This window comes from Beta vulgaris, chromosome 3 (assembly GCF_026745355.1).
Source record: "Beta vulgaris subsp. vulgaris cultivar EL10 chromosome 3, EL10.2, whole genome shotgun sequence".
NCBI classification, from domain to species: domain Eukaryota; kingdom Viridiplantae; phylum Streptophyta; class Magnoliopsida; order Caryophyllales; family Amaranthaceae; genus Beta; species Beta vulgaris.
In genome coordinates, this window is record NC_079204.1 from 11,801,027 (window position 1) to 11,817,340 (window position 16,314).

Consider the following 16,314-nt stretch of genomic DNA (forward strand, 5'->3'; position numbering starts at 1 on the left):
GTGGTGGCATCATCAACTCCACTAGAAAGAATCCATGCTTCAAATGCTTCTTCATCCATGTACCCCATTAATCTACTGTGATGTGTGTGCAAGTGGTTGATTTTGTAGTGCAGTGTGTGCAAGTAGTTCACTTGTAGTGCAGTGTGTGTGCAAGTGATTTATTTGTAATTGTTTAGAGAATTTGTATAGAGAAAAATATTTTTTTCCCTCCAAAATATTGAAGGGGAAAAAAATCTCTATTACATAAGGGAAGGGGGGAGCAATGGTGTCCTCTTTCGAAATGCCTATTTTACCCCTTTCCCTTTCTAAATTACAAAAGGAATGTCAATATTAAAATGGAGGTTCTAACAAAGCTACCGAAAATTAAATTTCAACATCACTTAGAAATCACTTATATCAGGAAACTTTACAAATCACTCATAGAATTGAGAAAATCACAAAAAATCACAAAAATCACTCAAATGATCGGAAAACTTTACAAAAACGAAAAATTAACTTACAAACTAAAACTAATATACTAGGACGTCAATACATACAAAAACATTCACAAAATTCACTTATAAATCATTGTTCTAAAAAATTCTCATATCTATTATCTCTATTATATAACGGAAGTGGAGCTATGGTGTCCCCGAATAGAAAAAACTATTTTACCCCTTTTCCTTTCTAAATTAAAAATTCACTTACAAACCAAAGGAAGATTCAAATAAAAATACTGGAAATAAAATTATAACAATCACTCACAAGTCATCTAAAATCATAGAATTGCATAATTTACATTATACAAATTACTCAAATGAGTAAACTTTACAAAAACCAGAAAATTAACTTACAAACTACAAACAATACACTACAACGTTAATACATACTCACAAAAATTTGACTTGAAATTCAAGTGTCCACTTTCTTCACAATATGGGAAGTAGTATACTTAATTCAAAAATCAACAAAAAAATTATAACATTAGAAATCATAGATAAATTCAATAAAATTTGTATTTTGTTCATACAATTTAACTTTGAAAACTAAATATAAAAGACTGATGAGTTAAGCGACAGAAACTAAACCAATTAAATTTTGTAACTAAAAACAATTATACTTTGTATGTCCAATGTTCAAATTCTGACTTTTACATACGTCGAAAAAAATTGAGTTTATGTCTTGAAAAAAATTCAAGCACGCATCGCGTGCAAAAAATGCTAGTAGAACATATGGTATCTTAGTCCCCTGTATAAATAGAGGGTTCTAAATAAAAAAAATCTAGAGCCAAAGTTTGATTTTTTTTTGGAATTGTAAAAGTTAAAAAATTTTGGAGCCAAAGTTTGAAAATTTTCAGAATGGTCCCCTGTACATATGTGAAAGTGAATCTCAAAAAAAAAAATTTGGAGGCAAAAGTTTGAAATAAAGGGGGCAGTGGAAAATTCCCTCTCTTTTTCTTTGTCATTGTGCGTGTAATGTAAAGTTATATGGGACCACACTCAAATGCTTAGAACCTTTAATCTATACAAATATATTAAAAGGCGTGCGAAAGAAAGTTTATGTGCCACGTGACACTCTTGCTAGGGAGTTTTAATTCATGTAATCCATGTACAATAAAAAAATTTAGAAATTGCATAGTATAGGATTTGATCCCAAGACCTCAAGTACATATACTAAAGTCTTAACCAATAGACTAAGTTGTATTTAGTGTTATTATCATAAAGTGTTATATTAATAAATGAAATTTTTTCTTACCCGGGACATAGCCCGGGCCTAATAACTAGTTACTTAGTTAAATAATGATCCCAACTTTCTCTCTCTAGCCTCCTTGGTTGGTGTGCACTTTCTCTATGTTCCACCTAAAAAGAAACGGAGGAAGTATATGTGTGTCTGTTATATACAAAAACAAAATCCATTAAATTTGTCATAGTTCCATTTCTCTTCATGCCCTTGTTACAATTCTCATTTATTCATCAAATCTATATTCCTATTTTCATGGCCTCAAATCAACCATTAACACAATGAAGTGACTCAAACAATACAACACTCCCCCACCCCCCACCCAGAAAAGAAAGACATTTTCTTTCCCCTTAGAATTTGAATTGGTACAAATATATAGTACATCATATTAATACAATTCAATAAATAAAAAAAAATTCAACAATCAAATCAAAAAATGTAGGGAGAAAGATTAATTGAGTCCAATTCCCAGATTTTGACAGAGGCTGTGACACTTGAATCAGTAGCATTATTGAAGATGAAAACCTTGGCATTTCCGTTGATTGCCTTTGTTGGATATATTCTAGAGGTTATGCATGTACGCCCTCCTTGACCAAAAGCTTCAATTATTGAATGATCAACCTAATAATACAATACAAAAGGATTAAAAATAAGATAATCAAACTATAATTGGTCTATATAAGAAAATAAGATAATCAAACTACTCTCATTTGATATCAACATGGAGTATCATCAGGTAGTGCTAGGTCCCACTTTCTCTCTCCACTTATATATAATCACATGCCCTTTCCTATTTCTAATCACCCCTTAAAAAATTTCGATTAGGAATCTATGTTACTTCAATTGTTGCGTTTAAAGCGAAATAGAGGTAATATAAAACAACCAAATTGGCAAAATGCTTGTAGTACCAAGTTTCAACATGAAGAGGTTAACTTACAAGTAACCGCATGCTATACTTTTCACCTTCGAGAACAGGAACTGGTCCTCCATATATTTGTTTGTCAACACTAGAAGCCTTTGATGACCTACATCACAATAGTTACCCAAATTATAGATGACAGATGTGTTTAACAACAAAACTTCAAGTAGTTTTTGAAAGTTTAAACAAGTCAAACTCTACTAAAAGTAAAATAGATTGCAGAGGTAGCTTTTGGTTAAACTATTGTTCATGTTTTGTTCTTTTACAAATGTAAACACTAGTCTTTATTGAATTGATTAAAAAATATTATACTTCCTCTGTTTATTTTTAAGTGTAACATTTTGACTTTTGCACTATTTACACATTTTACTTTGACCATATTTTTTTTACAAATATATAACAACAAAAATGATCATATAAAACATTGTTAATGAATATTTTCATAAATTTTTTTACAAATATTAATGGTCAAAGTTGTGCATTCGCAAGCGTGAAAGTCAAGCGGTTGCACTAATTTAGAATAGGAGGTCAATATAAGATAGGAGATGAATAATGGATCACAAAATACCTTGATTGATCAGTGCAAAACCAATTTTTAACAGTTCCATCAGAGGCCTTAGCAATGTAAAAGTAAATAGGAGTTAATTCGGAGAGGGACTCATCAGCCAAAACCAAAAGCCCAAACGGGCCCAAAGCCTGCCTAACAGCTGCAGCACTGCAATTGTTGATCACATCATCTCCTACTGTTGATTTCAGCGCCTCTTGATCCACCACAAATTCAGCACTTATATCCAACTACAATCATCACCAAAATTTTCTCAAAATTAGCTATTTCTTCTCGAATTAGCTATTTTGATGTAATAATCTATGTTTCTCGTACTCGAGTTCTCGTATCAGATAAGGGTATATATCCATATGTCCGACTCGACTGTTTTATTATGCAATATTTCTATGAATATTGAATATGGTCCAAAATAAAGTGTACAAGTTCTTATACTGGTGTCGTCAGTGTGTTGGGATCCAATATGGATACTTGAGGCAATATGAAGTGTCCGAGTAATATAGCTATTGTTCACTGTTAAAAATGCATGTAATTAAGGTTGTATAAGAAGAAACACATACCTGTGCACCAGAGGTTATGTCAAGGTTAATGATGGATCCTGGTTGTAACAAAAGATTATCATATTCTCTGCTGTCTGTTCTCAAGGACTCCACTTCTTTTACTGGCCATTGAAGTATGTTGGTTCCGGTCTTTGCATCATAGGTCACAACCCTTGGAATTGTCTGAAAGAAAACCACATACAACAATTGTGAGATTTATGTTGCATTAGGAGGCAGACTGGCAGAGTATGTACAACTGAACAACTATAACCCTATTTTCCTCCACTCGTTTAAATTGCAATGAATTGTTTTTATTATTTCCTCTTAAGGGAAGTATTAATTAAGATTGATTTCATCTAATTCTCTAGTGATTCTCACATACACAGTTACTAAATAATAAATTAATCTTATGAATCTTATTCTATAAGCACGTTTTTGTTGATCAAAATTAAAGAGAATAGGAACTTTATGGATCTATTTTATAGTACGTTACGACCCGTTTTAAAGGAATCTTTACAGTCCACTCTCAGAGATGGAGGAATCCTTCACGTAGTATTTACACTTTTTTTCCAAAGTATAGTTGTCATATATCGCACCAGTATGATCACTAATATTGTATGTACAGCTAACAGCTGTACTTATACTCACATATTCAAATTACATGGTTGCATTATGATCACAAAGGTTGAGTTAGGCTCAACAACTTTGCCGTGCAAACATTAAACGGGTGTGCTATTACAATCTACTGGACAAAAAGGTGTATACTCTTTTATAAGATCATTCTATATTTTTTATATCTAAAGTGACATACGGGGCATTTGGACTAGGCTCAGTTCAACTGAGCATATCCAACTAATGAGTATTCACTTCAATCTCAATTAAGTCTGTTCTAGTCATATTCGTGTCAATCATCAAATTAGCTTAATATGATAAATTAATCGATCATAGTTTTACTTTTTGAGTAGACTCAATTTGTGATTCAAATTAATATCACGTCATACAACTTCGAACATAATTTAGGTTTAGGTCAGATATTGAATACTTATGAGTTTTGTGGGTAATAAGTATATGTCCATGTAAAGCATGGTACACCCTTTTCTAAACTACGTTGTTTTATCATTTTTAGAGTCTATAATTTTAAAAAAATATTGTTATTTGTTTCCTTGAATTTTACAACTAAAGATTTCTTTTTCAAACTTAAATCTGAAAGGTACACGTTTTTTTACCTTAAGCGTAGATGTTCATTTACTATAAGTTCTTTTCATTATAACCTTTGTTCTTTATTAAACATAAATTTACACGTTCTTTAATTTTAAATCGTGTGTTCTTTTTTGAAGTAGAACAGTTGTTGAAAAAAGTTCATGTTCTTTTATATAAATGGTATGTTCTTTTTGGGTGCACGACTGCACCCTAGTGCATAATCCACGCTTAGGGTGTATACTATTTATCTAACTAATGACGTGATTATGTAAATGATAAGAACAAAGGATGAAGTGTTATACCTGCAAAGAAGCCCATCCCTTCAACAAATCATCAGCCTCAGTATCTGTCTCTCCAACCCAACCCCACAAAATCCTCCTTTGCTTATTCTGGTCAAAAAATGTCTTAGACGCATAATATTTACCATAATCCAATCTCAACCCAAGACCCACATCCATATCCGGGTTATCAGGTGTCCAAGTTTGAGTTGTCATATCATAAGTCCCCAATGCATAATGATCTTGCTTATTATCATCCAAACTAGCCTTCAACAAGTGCTTCATACCCGACCCATAAGCCGAGGTATCCAACCCATTTTGACCCGTGATCGACACCGGGTAAAAATCCACACATTCCCACATACCCGTACCCGGAACTGCATGGAGGTTACTCTCTAGCTCATAAGTCTTAAAATCCTTGGTCTTGTACACTAGTGAAATACCTGTTGTACCCGTTTTCGACCCGATAATAAGCCTCCAAATCCCATCGGGCCCCACCCATGCAGTCGTCGGATCCCGAAAATCTTTAGCTCCGATTCCCTCTGGTGGGGTCAAAACAGGATTACCCGGGTATTTGACCCAATCAAGAAGTAATGGATCCGATAAGTTAGCAGGGTATGCCAAATTTTGGACTTGTACAAATTTATCAGTGTCACCAGTGTAGACCATCATGATTTTGCCATCTGGCAAGATCGTAGCGGACCCTGTCCAAACACCATTTATATCATACCATTGATCAGGCTTCATTGAGATTGGGAGATATTTCCAGTGAATCAGGTCCGTTGAAATTGCATGGCCCCATGTAATGTTCCCCCAAACAGCTGAATCAGGGTTATACTGATAAAATAGATGATAGAATCCCTTGTAATACAGTGGACCTGCAAGCATGCAATTTGTACTTTATCAATAAAAAAAACATCTAATTTATTCACTTTAATATATTTGTACTTCCACCTTGTATTATTCATACAACCCACGCTAATTTTTTTTTTGAGTAATATATAGTAAAAACAAAACAACTTTCATTATGAAATAAATGAAATAGTTTCCCTCAAAAAGCTAATACATAAAAAAAAAAAAAAAGTGTTTCATTTATTTTAGGACGGAGAGAGTATTATTCTGTACGATGTTGGATTTATTTCAATAAGATTTTCATAATATCAATTTTATGTAGTTTTACTAATCGATAATTAATGATAATAATATTTTAAGTGTGTATTGACATTTGAAAATCAAACCGTGTTAACTAAAAAGGAGAGGCAGAGTCTAAATTACTTAGACGGTGAGGCTATATTACATTTTTGTCCCTCCAGTTCTTATTTTAATTGATAGCTTCAAATTGTATTAGTTACAATTTACAAGGAGGCTCGCTTAAGGAGGAATAAGGGGAATTTCTCAAATGAATCTCAAAAGGCCAAATTTGATCCTTGTAATTCAAAAATACGAAATGAAATGTGATGACACTACTATACCCATCACGTCAACTACAAATTAAATATTCATGCCTTGTTTGGTTGACATCCAATTGCCTAGGAATTGCAAGCAAAGGCGGCTAAGGCTATGTGTAGGGTGAGCAACTGCACAGGGCCCCAAAATATAAGTAGCCTGATTCTATTAGTTATCCTCCTAAAGGGAAAAAAAGCTAACTCTAATTACAAAGTATTTCTTTCAAATTTTATAAAGTGTAATGTTGAATGCAAACTTAAAGAAATTACTGTTTGGTGTTTCTTCTCCTCCTATTCTCCAAAAAAGATCATTAATGATTCTCCCATCTCTTCCTATTCACCAAAAAAATTAATTTTTATAATTTAATTTAGCACAGGCCCCTAATTTTATGAGACGGTCCTGATTGCAAGTTTCAAGGAAGTACAAGTATAAGTAGATGTTTGTTTAACTAGAGCATAGGAAGTGGAACTTCCTAGAAAGTTCTATTTCCCACATAATGGGGGAAGTTGCGCACCTAATTCTCCTAGGTAAGTGCCACTTCCTATGGGAATTCCATCTTCCCATAGCCTATCAAACAATTTTACTCACTTCCTAGGAAGTTAAATTTCATGAAAAGTGAAAAATCAAGGGAAAATCAACTTCCCAAGTACAACCAAACGAGTTCTCAATATTGAAATAAATCTAATAAACTTCTCAAATCATTGTGTTCAGCTTCTTGCATTTCTAATTATTAATTATTATTTGTTTTGAGATCAGCATCTTGAGGAATTAACTTATTGAGCATGTGGTGCACAGATAACAAAAAGTATAAAAGATAAAGGCCCCGGTTGGCAGATTGGTAACCACAAGTCGAGAAAAAAATTGTGGCAAAGAAGCAGGTAAGATGTCCACAGTCCATGAGACATTCGTGCTATCAGCTATGGTTTTCATGATTAAAGATTTATATTTATCCCATGTGATTCACATCAAAAAGTAGAAATGACTGTCTCTCTCAATCTATGTCTTCTTTTTATTCACATAAATCTCAATCTATGTTTTTTATTTATAACAGAAAAACGTACTGTATAAACTAGATAAGTATACCGTTAAATTTAGGAACATTTAACCTATTACGTTATGAGAAAGACGAGAACTCAAGCATATATATTAAAGTTTTAGCCACTAGGCTAAGTTGTATTTAGTGTTATTATCATAAATTATTATATTAATAAATGAAATTTTTTCTTACCCGAAGCATAGCCCGAATCTAATAACTAGTACTTTATTGAAATAAATGCAATAACATCATAATAATCAAGTTATTGTGAATGTTTTATCCATAATCCACATAGTCATAAAGGTGTGGATGTCTTATCCATAATCCACAATTCCACATAATCATTAAGGAGTGGATTTCTTTTAAGTGTTTTTTTTTTTTTTAACAAAAGGTTGGAATTAAGTTTCTTGCATGCAATAATAAGTAGCTATACTTTTAACTTTCTAGAGATACTTAGAAACTCATAATTGTTTAACAAGGAATTAGTAAAGTCCAAATAAGTTCAACAATTATGAGTAAAGTGGTATATTAGGTTTGGTTAGTCAAGTTCTATATAATTTCATATTGAATTATATATGAATAAGATCATAGTATATATATATATATATATATAACACCATCGTGATAAATCCATAAAATACATTCCCAAATAATAAGTCATCAAAATATAGTTATTTATAGACAATCCTAAACATATATGATAGAGAAAATATTTAGTATATAGTTTTGCATACATTTGGAATAATTGTGTATAGATTATCCTTATCATTCCAAAATTTCTAACACGGTTAGGACTGAGACTTTGTAACCTCTTCTACATCGATCAATGATATCACTCCAAGATCAACGAATTTTCTCAAATCTAACATTCTAACAATACATATGATGTTTAAGTCCAACAAAGACAAGATTAACAAGAAGCTTCTTCATAATTGGGAATGACAATGAATCTAAGACCTGACTCAAACCCTGTCGGACCCACCCCATTTTTAAGAGTCCGGATCTTTTTTAGACCCTATGTGTCCATGTCAAATCAAGGTTCAAATTTTCCTAGGTCGGATCTAGGTTCATGAATAATGAGGTCGGACTTAGATACACTCCAGATCCAACCCATGGATCCATTTTTTCATAAAATAAATATATAAAATTGCAAAATACAACTTAGGCCCCGTTATTTTGCAATGAGAGAAATTGATCTGAAATGAGAGAAACTGAATTGTAGATAAAAACTAAACTGAATTAAACTAAATTAAACTGAAAATAAGTCCAAAAGAACAGGACCTTACATGCTCACCACCGTAAGTCTCTTTATTCTAAGAAAATTGAAGTTAATGATGCAATGAAGGAGAATTAATAATTAGAATTTTAAAAATAATTACTAATCTACTAAAGTGTATGTATATATGAGAGTACTTATCTAAGCATCTTTAAGGTCATGGAATTTTTATAGTCGTGTATTAAACTTTTGAACTGAAGTAGGTTTAAATAGTAGTCGCGTTAAGCGTTAACTTCGTTATATGAATATAATTTTGAGAAAAAATATATAAATATTAAATGATCAACAGACCATAAAATAATAGAAAAATATCTTAAAACCCCATTTTTAGCTCAGGACCCGCTAGACCCAATAGGTATAGATTTGAGATTTTAGACACAATGGGTTTCAAGCAGATCTGGATCCACATCAAAATATCTAAAACTGGGTCTAGGTGTTGATGAACCCGCCCAAAATCCCGACCCATGGCATCCCCAATCATATTATCATATTATCAGGGTTTTCTGATATGGTCAAATTTGGCCAATTCAGGTTTGATCAAAATATTTATTAATTTGGTTGATTTTCTGTTTTGATCCAAGAAATTATAGTCAACGCCCATATTTTTTTTAATTGAGTTGTTTTTTATGATTCTAATGAATAATGAATTTCAATAATACAACCTTTAGCCGATTAAATTTTAATAAGTCAATGTTTCAATTATTCTTGAATAATGAAACTTTTTTTGGATATTTGCTTTTAATGGATTTGACATGTTTATAATCGGTTTGTTTGGTAAGCCACATTTCCCAACTCGTCAATTTTTTCCTTCCCTTATCTTTATGTCCTTACTCCTCTGGTGAAGAATTAATATTTTAGACGAATTTTAAGTTATTCTGACTCACGAAAAGTAAATAGGATGTAAAATTGTATTATTCAGGAATAATTGAAATATTGTTTTATTAAAAATTAATCAACAAAAAGGTTATATAATTCAAATCGATTATTCCCTATGTTACTCAGACACGGATTGAGTGTATATTCGGACACGGGTGTTCAAGTGTCCGACTCAGCTATTTTATAGAAGTAAGTCAAGTTTTTAGTTTAAAATAAAGTATCCAAATAAAGTGTCATGACACGACATCCCTTTTTGAGATAAATGAAGAACACTGATTACTCTTTTTTACTACTTAAGAAAAAAAAGGAAGAAAACAAACGAACTGTGTGGTCTTGTAGTTGTATGGTTCCACAAATACGTGAGCAAGCATATCCACCCAACCAGCAAAGAAAATCTCCAAGATGGGGCCCAACCCTCCAAACTTATAGTAGCACTGTCAATAATCAATATCGATCTAACCATCACACCTAGTTATTTTTTATTGGCCCACAACTCTACAACTAAAAACTTAGAAAGGCGATTAACTTTTCTAGCCACTCGTTTTCTACTAAACAATTATTGCTTGTGCGAGTACTTTATTTCTTGATTTGTAATTTGTACTAATATCATAATTTTGGTCAAAACTCAAAAGATGTTACTAGATCATAAACATGTATCATGCTTAAAGCATATCAATCTCACATAATTTTTTTATTAGGTGTCAACTTATATTTTCTTCTTTTCACGAGATTTCCTTTTTAGTTTTTATACAACGTTCAACCACCTCTTTATTCCTACTATTTTAGGCTCTTCTCTTTCTAATCTACATCTTACTTTTTTATGGAGCATACATGAAGTGAATAGATGGAGTCTCGATATACATGTGGTCCTATTTGACACTAGCATTTGAGGTAGCGGTTAACGGTTGGACAAGATTGAAACGCTAAAATTATGAGTGTTTGGTAAGGTAGTGGTTGTACTAGCGGGTAGCAGTTGGAGTAGATTATGAGTAGCGATTGTGGAACGTTACTACAACTCTACAAGTAACGTTTGAGATTTAGAGGTAGCGTCTAGCAAATAAACACTACTCCCTCCGTTTTTTTTTTAGATGTAACATATTGACTTTGGGCACTATTCATCCAATACACTTTGACCACTAATTGTTATTTATACATAAGAAAAAATATAGTCATGTGGGATCTTGTTTGATTCGTCATGGTATACACTTTCCAAATATATATTTTTTATAATTTTTACTTTTATACAATTGGAGATATTATCGGTCAAAGTTGTGCCTCGGCAAATGTGAAAAGTCCAATGTTACATCTAAAAAAACGGAGGGAGTATATAATAGCATGAGGTAGAATTATTAACCAATATTTTTTTTGTTTTTTTTCCCTTTTACTGTATATTAATTATTTTATTTTATGGCAATTCAATGTTTGTTTTACAATAGCAGAGATGTAATTTAAATATTTATTTTAAAGATAATATATTTTACAAGTATCTAGTTAAAACTGGTAATATAAATTTTTTGGGGGCTGAATATTTTCTTAGATTTATACATTTTTTTGAGCAGCTATAAAATTTGTATACTCTCTTTTGTGTAACTTCTTTGAAAAAATAAATATTGAATTTAACTATTGAACGAACATATGAAATTGTTTTAGTTCATTTCATTTTAGAATAAATATCATTTACTGTGTTTTATTATTCCAACAGCTACTTTTGTCAAACACTTCTAATTAAACAACTAATTTAATCATTGATCATTGACGGCTACTAGTAGACAGCTAGCAACTACCCCCAATAGCTACAGCTACTAAAAATGCTAGTTTTGCCAAACATTTGTTTTCAACAATCTAACTACTTATATGTCAATCGAGAAAACCAAAAATTACAAACCTAAATATTGACATGGATCAATAAGAGAATAAATAAAAACATTTCATTATAATATGTCAAAAAAAATTATAGATCTAACCTCACAAAAGATATAAGATTCTAACTTTTTTTTAGGGGATATGAGATTTTAACTTACTATTTAGAGAAAGGATAGGTTAGTGGAGTATATGATTAGGTATCTTGTCCATTTTTCTACATAAATCATTAATTCAGCTTAGTTATGAAAATAATAGAGCTTCAATAATTGGGCCAGGTCAAGCATGGAAGATAGTGACGTGTTTGGCGGCAGCTCGTGAATCATGGTGCAATAAAACAAACTTGTAGTAGTATATATTTAGTGTGAAAAGGAGAAAAACAATTAAACTGAAAGATATTTTCTAAGTATATTGTATTGGGTTAAATAAATAAGGGGTGCATGTGTGTTCATAGTAGTATATGATCAAGTACATATCTAATGCTTTATTATTAACTCCATTAATCAATACATTTGACTGACAACCCTTGATTAGTAAGATTTAGTGTTTTTACGTTTAGCTAAGAAAATAAAAATGGTAGCGTACATGTTGGAAAATCTAATCTCAAAGCTTTATTTTGTCACATATCGTGTACTATATATATAGTTTTGTCCAAAAGAAAAGTAATGTTGTATAGAGATTTACATGGTTGACTTGAAACTTTGTAAATTTTTAGGATTTTCTAGAATCTAAAATTTTTAGATTAGGTATATGAACGGTTTAATTATGTAATCGATAGAGTCAGATTTAATCATGTTCTTATCAACGCAATATACCAGTTTTTTTTTTTGACCGGATCAACACAATATACTAGTTGAAACTTGAAAGAAACCACATTTTACTTTAAAAATAAGAACCTTGGAAACTTCTTTTACTAAATTGTTATTTTCAAAAGAATTGTCAAATTGCCGTTTTGTTTGTCTCATATCTAGTTATCAACTTCTAACGCATATTATGTGAGAACTTGTTAATTTTTTTTTTATGTGTCTTATAAAAATATTTTTAATGCATAATGAGATATTCTAATGATCAAATGTGTACGTGAAGAAGAAAGTAAAAGTAAAAGAGCAAAATCTTCTTAGACACATAACAATTTATGGATACTTGTGAAGTTGTGATATAGCTATATAAACCTTCTCATTCAACTTATTAAGTATTTTGCTACCATCATACTTGTGAGTTGTGACTTGTGAATTTGTGATATAGCTATATAAATTCATCCTAGTTCTATATAAACTTAATTTGTCACTCTCACTTTGCACTAAAAATAAAAAAATATGTCACTCTCATTTAGCTCATTCTATCCATATATACTCTTTTTAACGCATCTAAAAAGGAAAAATGTAACATATTCTCTCACTAAATCAACCAAAAAGGTAAATGATCTCCATTCTTTATTTCCTCAATACGTTACAATTAATGAAACTAGTCATTTTTGACACCTTTACTTTTGTAAAAACGACCAAGTCCATAAAATTGTTAGAAATTTTCCTAAATTTCACCAAATAGATACAAACACATATAAATATATACTTAGGTCTGTTCTTCCCAATTTATTTTCAGTAAAGTTCAATTTAGTCAAGCCGTGGACAATACTTTTAATCTCACATGTCAATATTCATTTCAATTCCGCTGTTTTATTCTGAAGAGAACAGGCCTAAATCTCATCTCAAAAGGAATAAAATAATGGAAAACTTAAATACTTGAGTAAAAAGGAGAAAACTCACCATTAGGATCTGAAGTACGTATTGCCATCCATTATTGAACATCACCCCGAAAATGATATACAACACCAAAAAAGAAAATAATTAGCATTGTTTGACTCTTTCATTTTAAACTCATTAAAAAACTTAAATAAATTAAGGTTCATTGCTCATCCTTTTTCATTTCCATACTTCAATTAATCAAAAAAAAATATTATAACTTATTGTGTAATATACGAATATATCTAATTTCAAAGTCATTTTACGTCTTACATAACATTACTTGTAAAATATTAAAATCGAAAACTGACCATAATACCGAACGAGCACGTAGCAGCAATAAAGAAAGTCAAACACGAAAATGGAAGGGAAGTTGAGAAAGAAGTTGTGAAATAAAGAATCACCAACCATTCATCCAATTTTTCTCCGGCTGAAAATGGAACCCACTTCGTTGCCACCTCAACATATCATTAGTCCACGCAAACGAAATACCACTTTCTCCTACTCTTGAAATCTTCTCCGACACGCCTTCTTTTTTCCCTCTAGAAACAACCGCTGGTCCCACCTTCTCCGACGACGCCGTTTCGGTATTCTCCGACGACAATGATACGGGCAGAAGGGCAGGCTGCCCGTTATATATGATCGCCATTAATGATAGTATAAGCATGAAAGACAAGCTGAGTATCGCGATTCCCTTAATGGGCCGTTGGGTTGGGCTTTCGGGTTCCGGTTGGGCTGAAACTGGGTCATTATGGGCCCGGAGGAGGGGCTCATTGTTTTCTAGGTCTGCGAAGGGAGAGAAGTAGGAAGCCATATTTTTCGTCGTTGAAGAAGGAGAGAGAAAGAGAGAGGATAAGAAGAGAGAGAAAGAGGAGAGAGATTTAAATAGATAAAAAAGAAAATGGGGGAAGGTAGTGGAGGTGTTGTCAAGGTTGGATTTGCTAGAGAGATCCTTTGGATGTTCTAAAAAGGGCCCAAAAAGTGTTTGTTTAGTAGTAAAAGAGAAACTCATTTTTCGCATTAAGAAAAGTATTATATAAAGTTCCCAAAAAATTACTGTTGTATCTTGTATATCTAAATAGGATCTTGTTAACAAACTCCTCGGACGTTAGAGCATCTCCAATGGTTTCATATAAAGACATGTTTGTAATTTTTACTAAATATGTAGTTGTAGCTTAATCACTGAAGAGAAGAAAAATAAACCTGCTTGCAAGCAAGTAAGTGTAGCCTAAACAAGCAGTGTAGCTTGAAAAAATAAGAGGGAACACATCCAATTATGATATGCCATGTGGAAACTTTTATTTATTTCTATGTTTTTAAAAAATGACAAGCTAAAAAGTGATGTAGCTTACCATTGGGAGACATTGTAGCTAGCAAACAATGTTGCTTAAAAGGCTGATGTGACAAGTCAAGCTGCAAGGTGAAGATGCTTACCATTGGAGATGATATATTTTCATGAAATGATTTAATTTTGAGACGGATGTCAAAATCATGCATCAATTGGTATAGTAATTAATATTTAAATTCATTTGATATTTTCATTTTTAATTATATTGTCTTACACTGTTACACACGCTCGTTAGATTTTGTCATTCAAATAAACTTTTTGTCTTTTTGTTTGACTTTTTAGATCAATAAATTTTATAAATCTTTTACGGCGAAAGTGTAAATTAGGTTTCAATTAACTCATTTCATTGTATTATAAATTTTGTTTATTTGTCGACAAAAATATTTTTATATATTTTACAAATTTGTTACTAAAGTGGATGTAATCTACTTTGATTGGTAAAATCTTGTAGTAATGTTCCCAAAACTTGAGATCAAATATCATTTAGGAATAATTGTCAAGAATAAGTTAACCTTTGCGTTGACCGCTTTTAACAAGTCAACCTTCGTTTATTCCAGTAGCAAGCAAAGCTTGTACATGAATTAGCTTTTAACAAGTTTTTTTAAATGATAACCTGCAATAGTAGGTTCCAACAGGTAAGTAAAGATCGTTAGATAAGTAAAGACACTGTTTTGCTTTACTTATCTAACGGATCTTTACTTACCTGTTGGACAGGTTACCATTTAAAAAAACTTGTTAAAAGCTAATTCATGTACAAGCTTTACTTGTTACTGGTTGACTTGTTAAAAGCGGTCAACGTAAAGGTTGACTTATTCTTGACAATTTTTCTTATCATTTATTTTAATGCGTTTAGTCTGTTATTAATTATAGTAATTATCAAAAGTGTTTGTTAAATAATATAGGTAATAAAGAATGAGAAAGATAGAATGGATTAACCAGGATTAGAAATGGATTGAGACTTGAATGAGTTAATTGACTAATGAAATTGGTCATATTTAATAAAATATATGATAAATTTTAAAAGTATTAACTATATGTGATAAATAAAAAAATGGTGAGAAGGTATTTTGAGTTGGAACATGCATGATAAATAATGGGAGTGAGAAGATCCATCCGGATCCAATCATGTATGCTGAGTTATAAGTGATGTGGCATGTGAGTGTGGAGCCCATGTCGCACCTCATTTGTAGATTATCCATACATGATGGGAGGTTGATGATAGAAGAAATATGAGAGGACATAGCAAGAGACAAGAGTTTTTTCATCATATTATCAATACTTTATAAATCAATTAATATTTTCTGGTGATCAATTTGCTACTAATTAACTCATACTTCAGCGGGTTCTTTTTGCTTTTTATGATTTAGGTAGACATCATATCATAAATGATTCAGGATAAATTTTTACCGATATATAATCGTAATCCTATGAACTTGTTTGATAAAAAGAGTTTAGCGGGAGTTACTATTAGAGTTTTAATTTTTTGTTTAGCATATTTGACTACTGATTGATA

At 31.5% G+C, this 16,314-nt stretch overlaps 1 protein-coding gene across 2 annotated transcripts; it reads right to left on the bottom strand.

Moving 5' to 3' along the window:
* Positions 1-1,890: 1,890 nt before the first annotated feature.
* LOC104888690 (beta-fructofuranosidase, soluble isoenzyme I) lies at positions 1,891-14,422 on the bottom strand. Of its 2 annotated transcripts, XM_010673724.4 has the most exons (7): positions 13,862-14,422; positions 13,478-13,486; positions 5,242-6,095; positions 3,761-3,922; positions 3,207-3,433; positions 2,657-2,744; positions 1,891-2,340 (listed from the first exon to the last, which is right to left on the bottom strand). In XM_010673724.4, the coding sequence occupies exons 1-7, from the start codon at positions 14,265-14,267 to the stop codon at positions 2,149-2,151; spliced, it is 1,938 nt and encodes a 645-aa protein (XP_010672026.2). In that variant the 5' UTR covers positions 14,268-14,422; the 3' UTR covers positions 1,891-2,148. The 2 variants fall into 2 exon arrangements, with proteins under 2 accessions (XP_010672026.2, XP_057249567.1); XM_057393584.1 differs by lacking the exon at positions 13,478-13,486.
* Positions 14,423-16,314: the final 1,892 nt, after the last annotated feature.